The 12,725-nt window shown below is 44.2% G+C and overlaps 1 protein-coding gene across 5 annotated transcripts in view; it reads left to right on the top strand.

Annotated features, from left to right (window-relative positions):
* The window catches only part of LOC139381091 (dystonin-like), a 205,819-nt gene that overhangs the window by 154,009 nt on the left and 39,085 nt on the right, over positions 1-12,725 (top strand). For all 5 annotated transcript variants that reach the window (XM_071124343.1, XM_071124348.1, XM_071124347.1 and 2 more), the window contains 17 exons: positions 1,994-2,155; positions 2,387-2,557; positions 2,892-3,061; positions 4,883-5,042; positions 5,286-5,612; positions 5,827-5,911; positions 6,007-6,248; positions 6,562-6,768; positions 7,456-7,575; positions 7,748-7,855; positions 8,105-8,323; positions 8,535-8,738; positions 9,379-9,610; positions 10,214-10,440; positions 10,776-10,898; positions 11,177-11,278; positions 12,278-12,379. In XM_071124343.1, coding sequence (XP_070980444.1) covers positions 1,994-2,155; positions 2,387-2,557; positions 2,892-3,061; positions 4,883-5,042; positions 5,286-5,612; positions 5,827-5,911; positions 6,007-6,248; positions 6,562-6,768; positions 7,456-7,575; positions 7,748-7,855; positions 8,105-8,323; positions 8,535-8,738; positions 9,379-9,610; positions 10,214-10,440; positions 10,776-10,898; positions 11,177-11,278; positions 12,278-12,379 — 2,961 coding nt within the window. The remainder of the gene's footprint in view (positions 1-1,993; positions 2,156-2,386; positions 2,558-2,891; positions 3,062-4,882; positions 5,043-5,285; positions 5,613-5,826; positions 5,912-6,006; positions 6,249-6,561; positions 6,769-7,455; positions 7,576-7,747; positions 7,856-8,104; positions 8,324-8,534; positions 8,739-9,378; positions 9,611-10,213; positions 10,441-10,775; positions 10,899-11,176; positions 11,279-12,277; positions 12,380-12,725) is intronic.

Here is a 12,725-nt window from a genome sequence, read left to right on the forward strand (position 1 = left end):
CGGAGTCCTCACCTCCTCCAGTGCCTTTGAGCTCCGCACTCGCGAGGCAGCTAGACTGGAGTGTGCTGTCTTTGATGGCCTGAAACTGAATGGTGACATCATCAGGGGAGCGGGAACGGTACTCCCTAAGACTCGTCTGGGGCAGGGAGGGGAGAAGAAGGAGCGCCCGCACCATCGGCGATCCTGGAGGACATTCGCTCCCACTAACATAGGGGAGTACGCCAGTCGCAGTGGCACCCTCTGTTCAGACGGACTGGATAGGTCGAGCCATGGTTTTACCCGTGGCAGGAGGGGACGGAGTGTCACCAACTCCCTGACATCAGAGGAGGACTCAGGCCTGTGCAGCCCCACCGCAGAGAGGGAGCGCCGCTCCCACCGGGCCTCCAGGAAACCACGCCCAGGCACCAGGAGCCTCTCCTCCTCCGAGGCCATGCACGTATCTGGGGAGATAAAACCAAGCTGCTCCCACAGCTCAGGGCAGGACGAGTTCCCCTTCTCCCCAGTCAGGGACAACATACCCAGGGAACTGTACAACCCAGGACAGAGCAACAACCCTGTACAGGAGTCCCAGGAGGGGAATGACACCTGTGTGACAGACTTGAGTGAAACAGTGTTGACCATCACTAATGGGGAATACAGGGACTCCACAGGCAGGCGCTCCTCAAGATCAAACAGTAGGGATTCGACTGGCAGGAGGTCCTCGAGATCAGCCAGTAGGGTTCAAAATGGTGTCTCCAGGACGCTAACGAGCTATGATGAGCTCCCCACCGCCGAGCTGCTAGAGGACATGTCCTCCCAGTCAGACTGTGAGTTGGTCAGCGTGGTTGTCACACAGCCGGAGCCCTATGTGGGTTCTGGGCCGCGGCCAGAGTGTAGACAAAATATGGGTGTTAAACCGTTTGACTTGCAACACCACGGAGCTATAGAACCGCGGAAATACAGCATGGAGGACCTGGAGGACTTCCTGCTGTCAGTGGAAAGGGAGGCCTGCTTGGCCAATGGCAGTGAGCCACGGTCGTACCAAGAAATAGGGGACGACGAGATCGAGAGCCTGTTAACTGCTATAGCCGCATGCTCCGAAATTGACCTCATGGGCTTCTCCTCCCCCCAGGTACCCCAAAATAGTCTCCTCCAACTCCAGCATTGCAGGGTGGATTCTACCTTCAACTGGGCCAAATAAATACGGCACTTTTGATTAGTGTTTCCTGGGATGCTAGTCTTGTTTATCAGATTACATTAGGTCTGAATTGGGTTTAGTACGCCAGCCTGGCCTGTGAGTCTGTCTGGTGTGATGCTGCACAGCTGTGCTCCAACTAATTGCCGTGCTTTCCTTTCTAGAAGCTGCAGTGCTGACCAGTCAGAAAGAGGTTGTTGTTATGCCAGCTCTGTGGCCTAGGCCAGCAGCCTGTCTATACAATCACTCTTCAGGGACTGGCGAAACATGTTGTAATGCTCAGCTGCATTTTTGAAACATTATTGTTAATTGTAGACAGTCAAACTGCATAGCTGATAATCCATTTTGACTCTCTTTGTTTTGTTTTATGGGTAATGCATGGCTCACAAATAACCAATACATGTCAATGAACTGACGCGTGTTTATCAGGAGGGCAAACAGAGATATCTGACATGTTTTAAATATCTTGCCAATGGCTGGATTTGTGTAAACAATCGGAATGTCTTATCTTTCTTAATACACATTTGAAAATGTAAAAGTATGGCATGAATCAAGGACCTTATTCAGTCCAATTTGGATAACACCCTTGGATAACACAATGAAAGCAACGTCTCATTCCCGAGAGCTCTCTTAAAACGTAGGGTAGGAATATTTCTTTAAAAGCAACATCAAACATCTCTTGTTTTGTCTTTATTGAAGTCTTGCCCTTATGAACCTCTGACATCATCTGTCTTATTGAGAGAAATAATTATCTCTCATCCGGTCTAAGTTGTTCTGCGTCTGATAATACACAATGTATTGTATTATCTCTGGCCACAGGTATTCCAGAAAGAGGAGGTTGATCCACTACAGACCCAGTTGCAAGACATCAACTGGCTGGGCCAGGGCCTGATCCAGAACGCCGCCAAAGGTACCAGCACCAAGGGCCTTGAACATGACCTGGAGGATGGCAACACTCGATGGAACACACTCAGCAAAAAGGTTAGCCTGTCTTTGGGTTATTAATCTACTTCACACTCTAGCCTTATTGCTTTTTACATAGGTGAAAGAGGTCAAACTTTAGACACGTTTGATGAATAATACTCCCATGTGGTTCTTGCTTAATGTTTTTATAGCTATAATTAGTTACTGAGACTGAGTTTTACTTGGCCATAATACTTACCGCCTATATCGTAATACATGTGATGCCTACATTTAAATGGTCTTCCATAGATTGCTGAGCGGTCAGCGCAGCTGCACGAGGCCCTATTGCATTGTGGGAGGTTCCAGGATGCTCTGGAGTCCCTGCTCAGCTGGCTGACGGACACGGAGGAGCTGGTGTCCAATCAGAAACCTCCCTCTGCTGAGTTCAAAGTCGTCAAGGCACAAATCCAGGAGCAGATAGTAAGCCAAAAGTGAACTGCTTACACACTTACAACATCAGTAGCTGCTAATTTACACCTACATTAAAACCTATTCAGAGAGTCCATGTAGGCTTTACTGATTCAGCCATTTATCATTTTTATTGGCGTCCATTGTGGAGCATTATTTGGGGCTATCCTAAAGATTCTGTTGAATTAAACTTTATAATACCATGGCATTGTTGAATACTCCTTTCTGATTGGCTTGAAGGTCATTCTAGAGCGTGGATCATTTCCCTATAATGCACTGTAAGCAATAATTGTGCTCGGCGCATGTTGAACCTCATAACTTCTTCACCTTTATTTGTCCTGGACAGCTCCTCCAGAGGCTGCTCGATGACCGTAGGCCTACGGTGGAGCTGATTAAGAAGGAAGGGGGGAAGGTTGTGGACCTGGGAGCAGAGTTTGTGGAAAAGGAGAAGGTGGGGAAGGAGATTGAGTGCCTGGGGCAGAGGTGGGACGCTTTGCTGAAGAAGGCTGAGAACAGGTCTGTCTGCACAACCAACACTTCCCTGAGAGATGTATGTAAGAAAAGTGTTTGCAAATGAAATTAATATTATAGTTCTGATTCATTGTGGAAAATGTGCTGATTGGATTTTTGCTACGGAAATGCCATCCCTTTCCTCAGTCGTAGCCCTTGACACTCGTACCTGTATACAGGTTGAAAATGGCAGATGTGGGCACTGATAAGCACCTAAATTGGAACGCAGTGGCTGTACAGTGGCTGTGCTATAATCAGGGTTTCCCAAACTTGGTCCTGGCCCTCCTAACACCACACAGCTGATTCAAATTACCAACTCCTCATCAAGCTTTCATTATTTGAAGCAGCTGTGTAGTGCTCGGGCAAAAAACAAAATGTGTACCCAGGGAGGGGCCCCAGGACCAAGTTTGGGAAACCTTGCTATTAATGACGTCAGAGCTCAGGCTCTGCTCTTCACAGCGCTGTGTGGGTTCTGACTGACACACATTTAGAACTTAAGCACAGCACGCGACAAGAAGTTGCTCCCATCCCTCCCGCTAATTGGGCAACTTCTGCACATTTTTTGTTTTCTGAGTGAGGGAAATGTAAATTAAGAGGACTCGATGTGTTTTGAAAGATGAGACGTTGACGAATATAATAAATACAGCTTTGACATCATACAAGCCAAACACCTGTGAGTCCAAATGTGCACTTCGCATTTCCATTTCATAAAACTCATGTCATATACAGTACAGTGTCACTGTTTATGAGTACAATGTTTGAAGTACAGTTACAGGACATGACGTCATACCCTGGGTAGTTCTGAATTGCCTATTCTGAAGAAAGTTTGCAGTGGAGTCACAAACCTGAATGCACGCATGAATCCTTTCTATGCGCACCAAAATTACAATTTGTCTCTCTGAATTGCCCCGTGAAAGCCGTACGCTGTAAGATCATATTTTATAGCTTAGCTAGTCATGTTGTCAATAGAACAAGCTTTCAAATTATGCCCACCTGACCCCGATTGCAATTTATAATGGGCTGTTTTTGGATTGCGTAAACAACAACAGTAATTGTGTGATGGGGGGAAGCAGGCCTTATAGGTGAAGACTCTTCTTTGAGTCATAAAAGTTCATTGAAATTACTTAGGAACTGTGCACACTTTGGAGAGGTTCATGTCCACTTGAAGACAACAGCTAGTCCTCTCACTCAAACCCAAGTATTTTTTTGTCTTATGTTGCACCTACCCCACATTTTCCAGGAATATTCTATCATGTTACTAAATGTATCCAGGGTATTTTCTGATTTTGTTATCAACTAATGCTGCGAAAGGTACAGTAAATGTAAAATGCACATAAAATCAACAGTGTAATGTTTGGATTCATTATTGTGTCAGATGAACTGTTGTGTCCTCACCTTTAGTCTAATCATTCCCCCATCATTTCCAAACTCTTCCCTTTCAATCGCTACCATGCTTATGCATATGTCTTTCATATTTCTTCTGGAAGAAACATTTTAATTTAAACCTATCAATATAGTCCAATTCTACCACGTGTAAAGGGTTCATGTAAAGGGTTGGACTATACAGCCAAATGAGGTGTTGCGTTCTGGATAAGTTCCCTAAAGACAGAATTAATTGACCCTCCCCCGCCATCCGTAAGTGACAGTTGTTAGGTATAATTATTCAATTGTGTTATCTGGAGACTGGGCGCCAGAGGTCTTTGAGGAGACAATTATCTTGGCACCCAGTATCTTGGCATCCAGGCCAGACTTTAGTTGAGGGAGTAAACCTGTCTCATTATTCATCTGTCCCTCTTCTGTTCTCTCTTGGCATGCTGGGTAATGTAGGCACAAACAGCTGAAGAGCATTCTAGTTGTGGCTCAGAAGTTCCATGAGACACTGGAGCCTCTGTCTGAGTGGCTCTCTGCCACAGAGAAACGCTTGGCCAAATCTGAACCCATCGGCACACAGACTACCAAGCTGGAAGTGCAAATCTCCCAGCACAAGGTAAGATACTTCATGTTTCAGGCATTGATGTTACTTCAGTCGCCCATCCTTTGTTTTCGGTTTCTCATGATTTGTTGTGTTGCCCTGTTTTATCAGCATTTGCATTCAGTTTTTGTTTGTAATTTTAAGTTTCTTATTGGTTCAGTATTCATTCCCCCCCCCCCCCCCCAACTGTGTTTGTGTGTGTGTTTTTTTTGTTCATCCCCCTGGTGTGTGTTCCATGTGTGGTGGTGATGTGGTCAGGCCTTAGAGGAGGAGATAATGGGTCACAGTAAAGACCTGGTTCAGTCCATCAGCCTGGGTCAGATGCTCAAGCCGGTTAGCTCAGTGGACGATAAGGAGCTGGTGCAGTCTAAGCTGGACTCCACCCAAGCCAGTTACATAGAGCTGCAGGAGCGCTGTAGGAGGAAGGCTGAGATGCTGCAGCAGGCTCTGGCCAATGCCCAGCTCTTTGGAGAGGACGAGGTGGCCCTCATGAACTGGCTCAACGAAGTGCACACTACGCTGAGCGAAGTGTCCGTCAAAGACTACAAGACGGACGTTCTTGAAAAGCAGTGTGCAGAACAACTGGTACTACTACCATCACACTCCTCCTCAGGCCTAACATTAATTCATCCTTTATCTCTTTACATCGTTTCTAAGTAATTTTAAGTTACATCTAACTACTTTGTTACTTTCAGTTTCGTGTTAAGTTTAGTTTGTGTGAAAAAAATCAAATTATTTCTTGGTTCCCAATGCTGTTTAAGTCAGATGAGTTGTTGCTAATGTTTTGTGTCTTGTCCAGGCCCTACATGAAGACATTGAGTTGAGAAAGCAGAATGTTGATCAAGCCATTTCCAATGGATTGGAGCTGCTGAAACAAACAACAGGTGAGACGATATGTTGAATACTACACCTATAATTTGAATGAAAACACTTCAGAATGATTCATCTGAATTAATGTATCTTCTTTTTACTTCTGTAGGCGATGAGGTGGTTGTCATCCAAGGCAAGTTGGACGGGATAAAGACGAGATACGCTGAAATCAACTCCATGAGTGGTAACGTGTCTAAGACCCTGGACCAGGCCCTGACCCTGGCCTCCAAGCTTCAGCACATCCACGAAGACCTCAGCTCCTGGCTGGAGAATGTTGAGGCTGAGCTCACCGCCTTCGCTGCTCAGGAGCCTGTAGGAGAGCAGCTCATCCAGGCACAAGACAGGCAGAAGGTAATGATAGTCCTGTTTTGTTTGACACTTTGTCGGGGGAAGCAGTTAATAACACTAAGTTATTAGGTTTCTGTATATGTATTGCTTGGTTTTTTTGTAGTTGAGGGGATGTCAGATATGTGGACTTGCCATATGACCTCTGTTAGTTTTAATCTGTCATTTGGTATTACGGTATTCCAAGCAAAAAGGTATTACTTGGAATATTCTGTAACATCAGGATAGAATTACGACAGCCATATTACATAACTTTTAAACACAGTGCATGGAGAGATAGATTGGTGCTCACTGCTGTATGGCCCTTTGTGTTACCCAGGCATTGCTGAAAGAAGCCATGGATCACAAGCCCCAGGTGGACAAACTGAACGAGGTGAGCAGCTCTCTGCTGGAGCTGGTCCCATGGAGGGCCCGGGAGGGCCTGGACAAGCTGGTGACAGAGGACAACGACCGATACAAGGCCGCGAGTGACACCATCACACAGCATGTGGAGCAGATCAACGCCGCCATACTGAAATCACAGCAGGTATAGTAAAACAACCACTCATTACAGTAGGCCACTGTAAACAGAGGAACAGACATAACATACTAAATGGGAACACAGCCATTCAAATGAGTTTAACAAAGGGATCCGCTGACCAGAATGCTAATTTCTGTTCTGGGTGATTGGGGCTATTATAGTCTTAATCCCATCTGCTTTCAGCACTAAATCCTCCCTTGTTTAGCCTCTTTTTGGCCTCTAGGGAGCTTTGTTTTCTGTCATTATTGTTCATTAAACACTGGGAACTGTTATAGAGGATGATTACATTTGCATCTTATTATTTGCTCATTAAAAATTGTATTGTAGTGCAGACACCTAAGAAAGTAGGGTATAATGTTGCATGGTCGTCAATGAATTGTCAAACTCATGACTGGATTTTACGTCCCAAAAACAGATATTATTTTATTTATTTGTATATATTTTAAGATAAAATAAAGCAACATTTCATTATTATATTCAGCAGGGGAACTTCCTGCTTACAGGCATGAACAACAATAGAATTTAAATCTACCAGGACTGCCTGTATTAGTTCTTCACAATTTATGCTCCCCCTTGAGGCATACCCACATTGGGAACAGGAAGTTGCCCCGCTGTGTATAATGACATCATATTGCTCAATCTACCTTTAATTAGGCCTATTGTACCATTCATGGTGGGATGTTTTCTGTGCAGTTTGAACAAGCAGCTGACAATTTGCTGGCCTGGCTTACTGAAGCAGAGAGGAAGATGTTGTCATTGGGGGAGATCAGGCTGGAACAGGACCAGACCACAGCACAGCTCCAGGCCCAGAAGGTCAGTCTGTCTGTCATGTACCTGTACTGTGTATCTGTATATATGCCTGTAGAGACATTAGCCGCCACCACCACCGTGCAAACAAACAAGTCCAGGAAACAATGATGTGTGCTGCAGCTGTGTGTTCACTGTGTGTAAGTTACCATTCAAACATCCTCCTCTGATTGACCAGGGTTTCTCCATGGACATCATGAGACACAAGGATGCTGTGGATGACATTGTGAAAACAGGCCAGGCCATCATGAACAGCAAGGATGAGGATGAAAAGCAAGCCTTGAAGGTAGAAAAGTCCTAGAATGGAATGAAGTCCTAACATCCATCTGTTGTTGGTAGAATACCTCCAGAGTAACCTTGTGCATCCATGAACGTAGCATATGGGCCTTTGATAGAGATTTCTGTCAGAAACCCTGAGGAAGGCAGCTTGCCGTCTAAATGATAAATGAATTGCACCGGCATGTGCAGCTGCCTTGCTTTTTTTTCTAAGAAGCATACATCAACATCAAGTTCTTTTATGTTCTGTTTTTTGAAGGTCAAGATCCAAGCCCTCCTGGAGAAGTACGGTGTGGTAAGTCAGCTGAACTCGGAGCGCTGCCTGCAGCTGGAGCGAGCCCAGTCTCTGGCCAGCCAGTTCTGGGAGACTTACGAGGAGCTGTGGCCCTGGCTCCAGGAGACCCGCACCAGCTTCAGCCAGCTCCCACTGCTGGCCATTGAGTACGAAGCTCTCCGACAGCAACAGGAGGAGCTCAGGGTGAGCCCAACTTAAAGTCTATTAGCTAGTTGTCTCTGTGCCAATGGATTTTCTAATATTGTTTGTGAAATCAGGGGTGAGTTTCACACTAAGATTATCTTAACACCACTGAAGGAAATAAACAAAGGATCATTAGAGTGTTACAAAGCTTTAGGGAAAAACACAGTGTTTTTGTGTTTCTCTAACTGACAATGTCATATATCCACCACAGCAAATGCGAGAGCTGATTGCAGAGCACAAGCCCCACATCGACAAGATGAACAAGACTGGTCCCCAGCTTCTAGAGCTGAGTCCTGTGGAGGGGATCCCCATCAGGGAGAAGTACACAGCCACAGACCTGCTGTACGCCCAGCTCAAGGCTGATGTCAAACAGAGGGCTGCCACATTGGATGAGGCCATCTCCAAATCCACACAGGTAACATACTTTCACTTATTTTATTTAGTTTTTATATATCCTTTGTTTATACAGGTAAAATGGACGCACAAGTATGTGAGTTTGACATTGGTCTTAAGATGGCTTATGTTGGGGATAAAAGGATGTTTTTAAAAGTTTTTGCAATGGGATTGTTTGATGACCTGCCAAAATAATGACATCGCTCTAATGAAATCTGAAGCTGAAACGGAATTATAAAAGTCCTTAGAGGGAAAGGAAACATTATTCATATCCTTCCTTTGAAAACAGGACAAAAATACCAATGGTAGCAGCAGGGCACGTCTGGTTCAGAGAGAATGGATTTCACCTGCAGAGTCAGTTGGGTTCAACAGGGTTGCATCTCTATATTAAAGTAGACAATGGCCCTGTTGTTCTAGGTTGATTGATTTTGACTTTGAAAATAAATTAGGGTTAGTTGTTTGTAAGTCCTTCCAGGAGCATGTAATGAGCATTGATGTAGTAGATTGCTTGTTCTAGTGGCTAATTGATTGAGTCTCTTAACCCTTATTATTTCACTAAATAAAAGTGCTTTGGATAAATACTTAAGTACTTAATTTGATAATTAAATGTAGAATGTTTAGACCCACACAGCCAGTTTGACCATGTTCCTCTCTCCCCCTAGTTCCATGACAAGATCGAGCCCATGCTGGAGTCCCTGGAGCGGATTGCTGAGCGCCTGCGTCAGCCTCCCTCCATTTCTGTGGAGGTGGAGAAGATCAGGGAGCAGATCACAGAGAACAAGGCTGTGTCCGTGGACCTGGAGAAACTGCAGCCTTCCTACGACACGCTCAAGCAGCGTGGAGAGGAGATGATCGCTCGCTCCGCGGGAGCTGACAAGGACATATCTGCTAAAGGTAACATCTATTGTTTCCCCTGTACCTATCATTGTGGGAAATGCTTGTTAGCACTGCTAGTTTTGGAGATGTTTGGGAAGACTGTACAGCACATGACTGTAGCCATACACTACTACAGGTCAACCCATTGTTTACTCTCTTCAGCTGTTGTTGAAGTGTATGGTTTGGATGGCTAGCTTGGCCGCTACATCAGCTGCCAATCAAAAGCAGCTGAAGTTCTCTCTCTAGCCAAATAAATGAGTTGGCTGAAGACCTAGTCTCGAACTGCCAGACACCACACCATATTACAGTGCCAGGGGCGCAACTTTCACTGGGGATGGGGACATGTCCTCCCACATCCTGAAATTGCATTTTTGTCCACCCTCCCCCCAATTTTATAATTGGAATGTGATACAAAACAAGGCAACGGTGTGCTTTAGGACCATGCGAACGCTTCCGAGAGGTCGGGTAGGCTGTTTGGAGTGTTTATCCGAGTGGATAATAAAACTAAATAATAATAATAATGATTATGTCCCCCCCACTCCTAAAACCAAAGTTGCGCCCCTGTACAGAACGGTTAGAAGACCTAAATAAATAAGACTATTACTTCTCTGTGTTTCCAAGCTGTGCAAGACAAGCTGGACCAGATGGTGTTCACCTGGAATGAGATCCATGCCCTGATGGAGGAGAGGGAGGCCAAGCTGCTGGATGTAATGGACCTGGCAGACAAGTTCTGGTGTGACCACTGTGCCCTCATCGTTACAATCAAGGACACCCAGGACCTGCTGAGGGAGCTGGAGGAGCCTGGAGTCGACCCCTCTGTGGTGAAACAGCAGCAGGAATCTCTGGAGGTAAAAGAGCATCAAAACATGTTCACTTTAAGGTGCTTCTTCACCTGCATTGCTTGCTGTTTGGGGTTTTAGGCTGGGTTTCTGTACAGCACTTTGAGATATCAGCTAATTTAAGAAGGGCTTTATAATTACATTTGATTTGATTTGAATTAGGAGCATTAAAGTGTACCATTTATTTTTGTCTTGCTATGTTAAAAACAGTTCCTTACATTTATGTAACATGTAACCACTGGAGCTGCTTAAACAAGATACCATTACCAATGAAATCTATATACAGTTTGATGTGATAGTAGGTTAATGTACTTTTCGGGACTGATAGTTGTTTTTTCTCCCAGAGCTTCAAGGAGGAGATTGACGGGCTTCAGGAGGAGCTTGATGTGGTGCGGAACTTGGGGGCAGAGCTTATGGCTGCCTGTGGCGAACCAGATAAGCCAGTCATAAAGAAGAGTATTGATGAGGTAATCAATGACATCAGAACATCACCTTTAAATAAGAAGAAACAATTGACTTTGCTCAAGGACTCGAAAAAATGCAAACTAAATGACAGATACCTTAGTACTTGTACTTGTTAATGTACTTGTTATTGACTTACATGAGGATATATGTAATGCTGGGAAACCATATATCTAATTTGATCATGATTTCTTTATTTGTATTTGTATATAGAGTCGTATTTGTATCCAACAGCTGTGCATGGATCCTATTCCCTGACCTTTGTTGTTGTTGTTTTCCCCAGGTGAACTCGGCATGGGAGACTCTGAACAAGTCATGGAAGGAGAGAGTGGACAGACTGGATGAGGCCATGCAGGCTGCTGTACAGTTCCAGGATGGCCTGCAGGTACGTTACTGTTATGATTTAGCTGCTACGCTTTGTCATACACCAGGACCTGTTCAGTAGGGAACACAATGGGAAAATGTTTTGCAACAGAAATTAAAATCTTATTGCTCAAGATCAGATAAAACGTTATCTCCCGTTCCTTGCCTACTGAACACTGCCTTGCTGTCATTGAATACACTGACTAACACTAAGCAGCTAGTGGTTTGGACTCTTAGGAGATGAATACCATTGTTAGTATGTAATGCGAAACTTCTGAGCAGTTTGAGGTTTCATTACTCAATGAATTCAGAAGTTTCACTGTGCCTCCTTTTATTTATTTTGTATTTTACCTTTATTTAACTAGGCAAGTCAGTTAAGAACAAATTCTTATTTTCAATGACGGCCATTACTCATAGGAAAGAGAAAGTCCGCCCCATGTTCACGTCTTACTTAATGTTGATTGAAGTGTCAGTGGTTTTGTGTTATTCAAAGGCCCTATCAATGGATCTAATCATCAAGAAATGTTATTGTGTTATTGTTAATCAGTGTTTGCCGTCTAATGTTGCCACTTAGCATCGTCGTTCACACCTCTCAGACAGAATCAAGGGACAGAGTTTACAATGACTTTGAGCAATTTACGAGGCACAGATAGATCAAAGTAAATTGTCATGTAACAGGCAGTGTTGCTACATTTATGTGTTTTCTTTATATTGTTTGTGATTGTTTGTAGTGGAGTATGTGTCTAATTTAATGAAGTGGTTTAATAAGGCTTCGATCTAGTCTGTTGGTTATAAATGTACTACCCATTCACAACCATCCTAGACTTGAGTGACTAAGTTAAGGTCCGCCTCTATTTCACCATGTGCTAATAACTCTTTTTCATTGACAGTGTTGGTTTTCCATGAGAATAATTGGTTGTTTAAGTGAAATATTAATGATAATGAATGTGAAATCTGAGCTGTTTTAAAGCTAGCATTGTATTCTCCCAGTGACAATGGTGCCCACTCCCTCTATCTACAGGGTATGTTTGACTGGGTGGATATCGTGGAGCACAAACTGGATTCTATGTCACCTGTGGGTACAGACCTAGACACTGTCAAGCAGCAGATTGAAGAACTCAAGGTATTGTGTTCCTGTATTATATAGAATGCATTAGCTAGATGTATGAGCAATCTTAGACCAAACCATTGATCTATTTCCACATGTATCTGATCGAAACATCATGAAGAACTTTGAATTGCTCGCCCCCAAGTTATTGTGTTGATTTATTCCATGTCAACATTACAGAGCAAACAACATCTGTTTTTATGCTGTGAATGTTCAGTTCATGCCCTGCCCTTATTGGACGACAGTGTAGGAACACTGCAGGAGTGTCATTAATACTCCAGAGAGCAATGCAATAGACTTCTGTCCTTTGATCTACAACAAGACAAAGCTATCGTGTCTCTCAAAAGGAATAGTTAATGGA

This window comes from Oncorhynchus clarkii, chromosome 23 (assembly GCF_045791955.1).
Source record: "Oncorhynchus clarkii lewisi isolate Uvic-CL-2024 chromosome 23, UVic_Ocla_1.0, whole genome shotgun sequence".
Classification (NCBI taxonomy): Eukaryota; Metazoa; Chordata; class Actinopteri; order Salmoniformes; family Salmonidae; genus Oncorhynchus; species Oncorhynchus clarkii.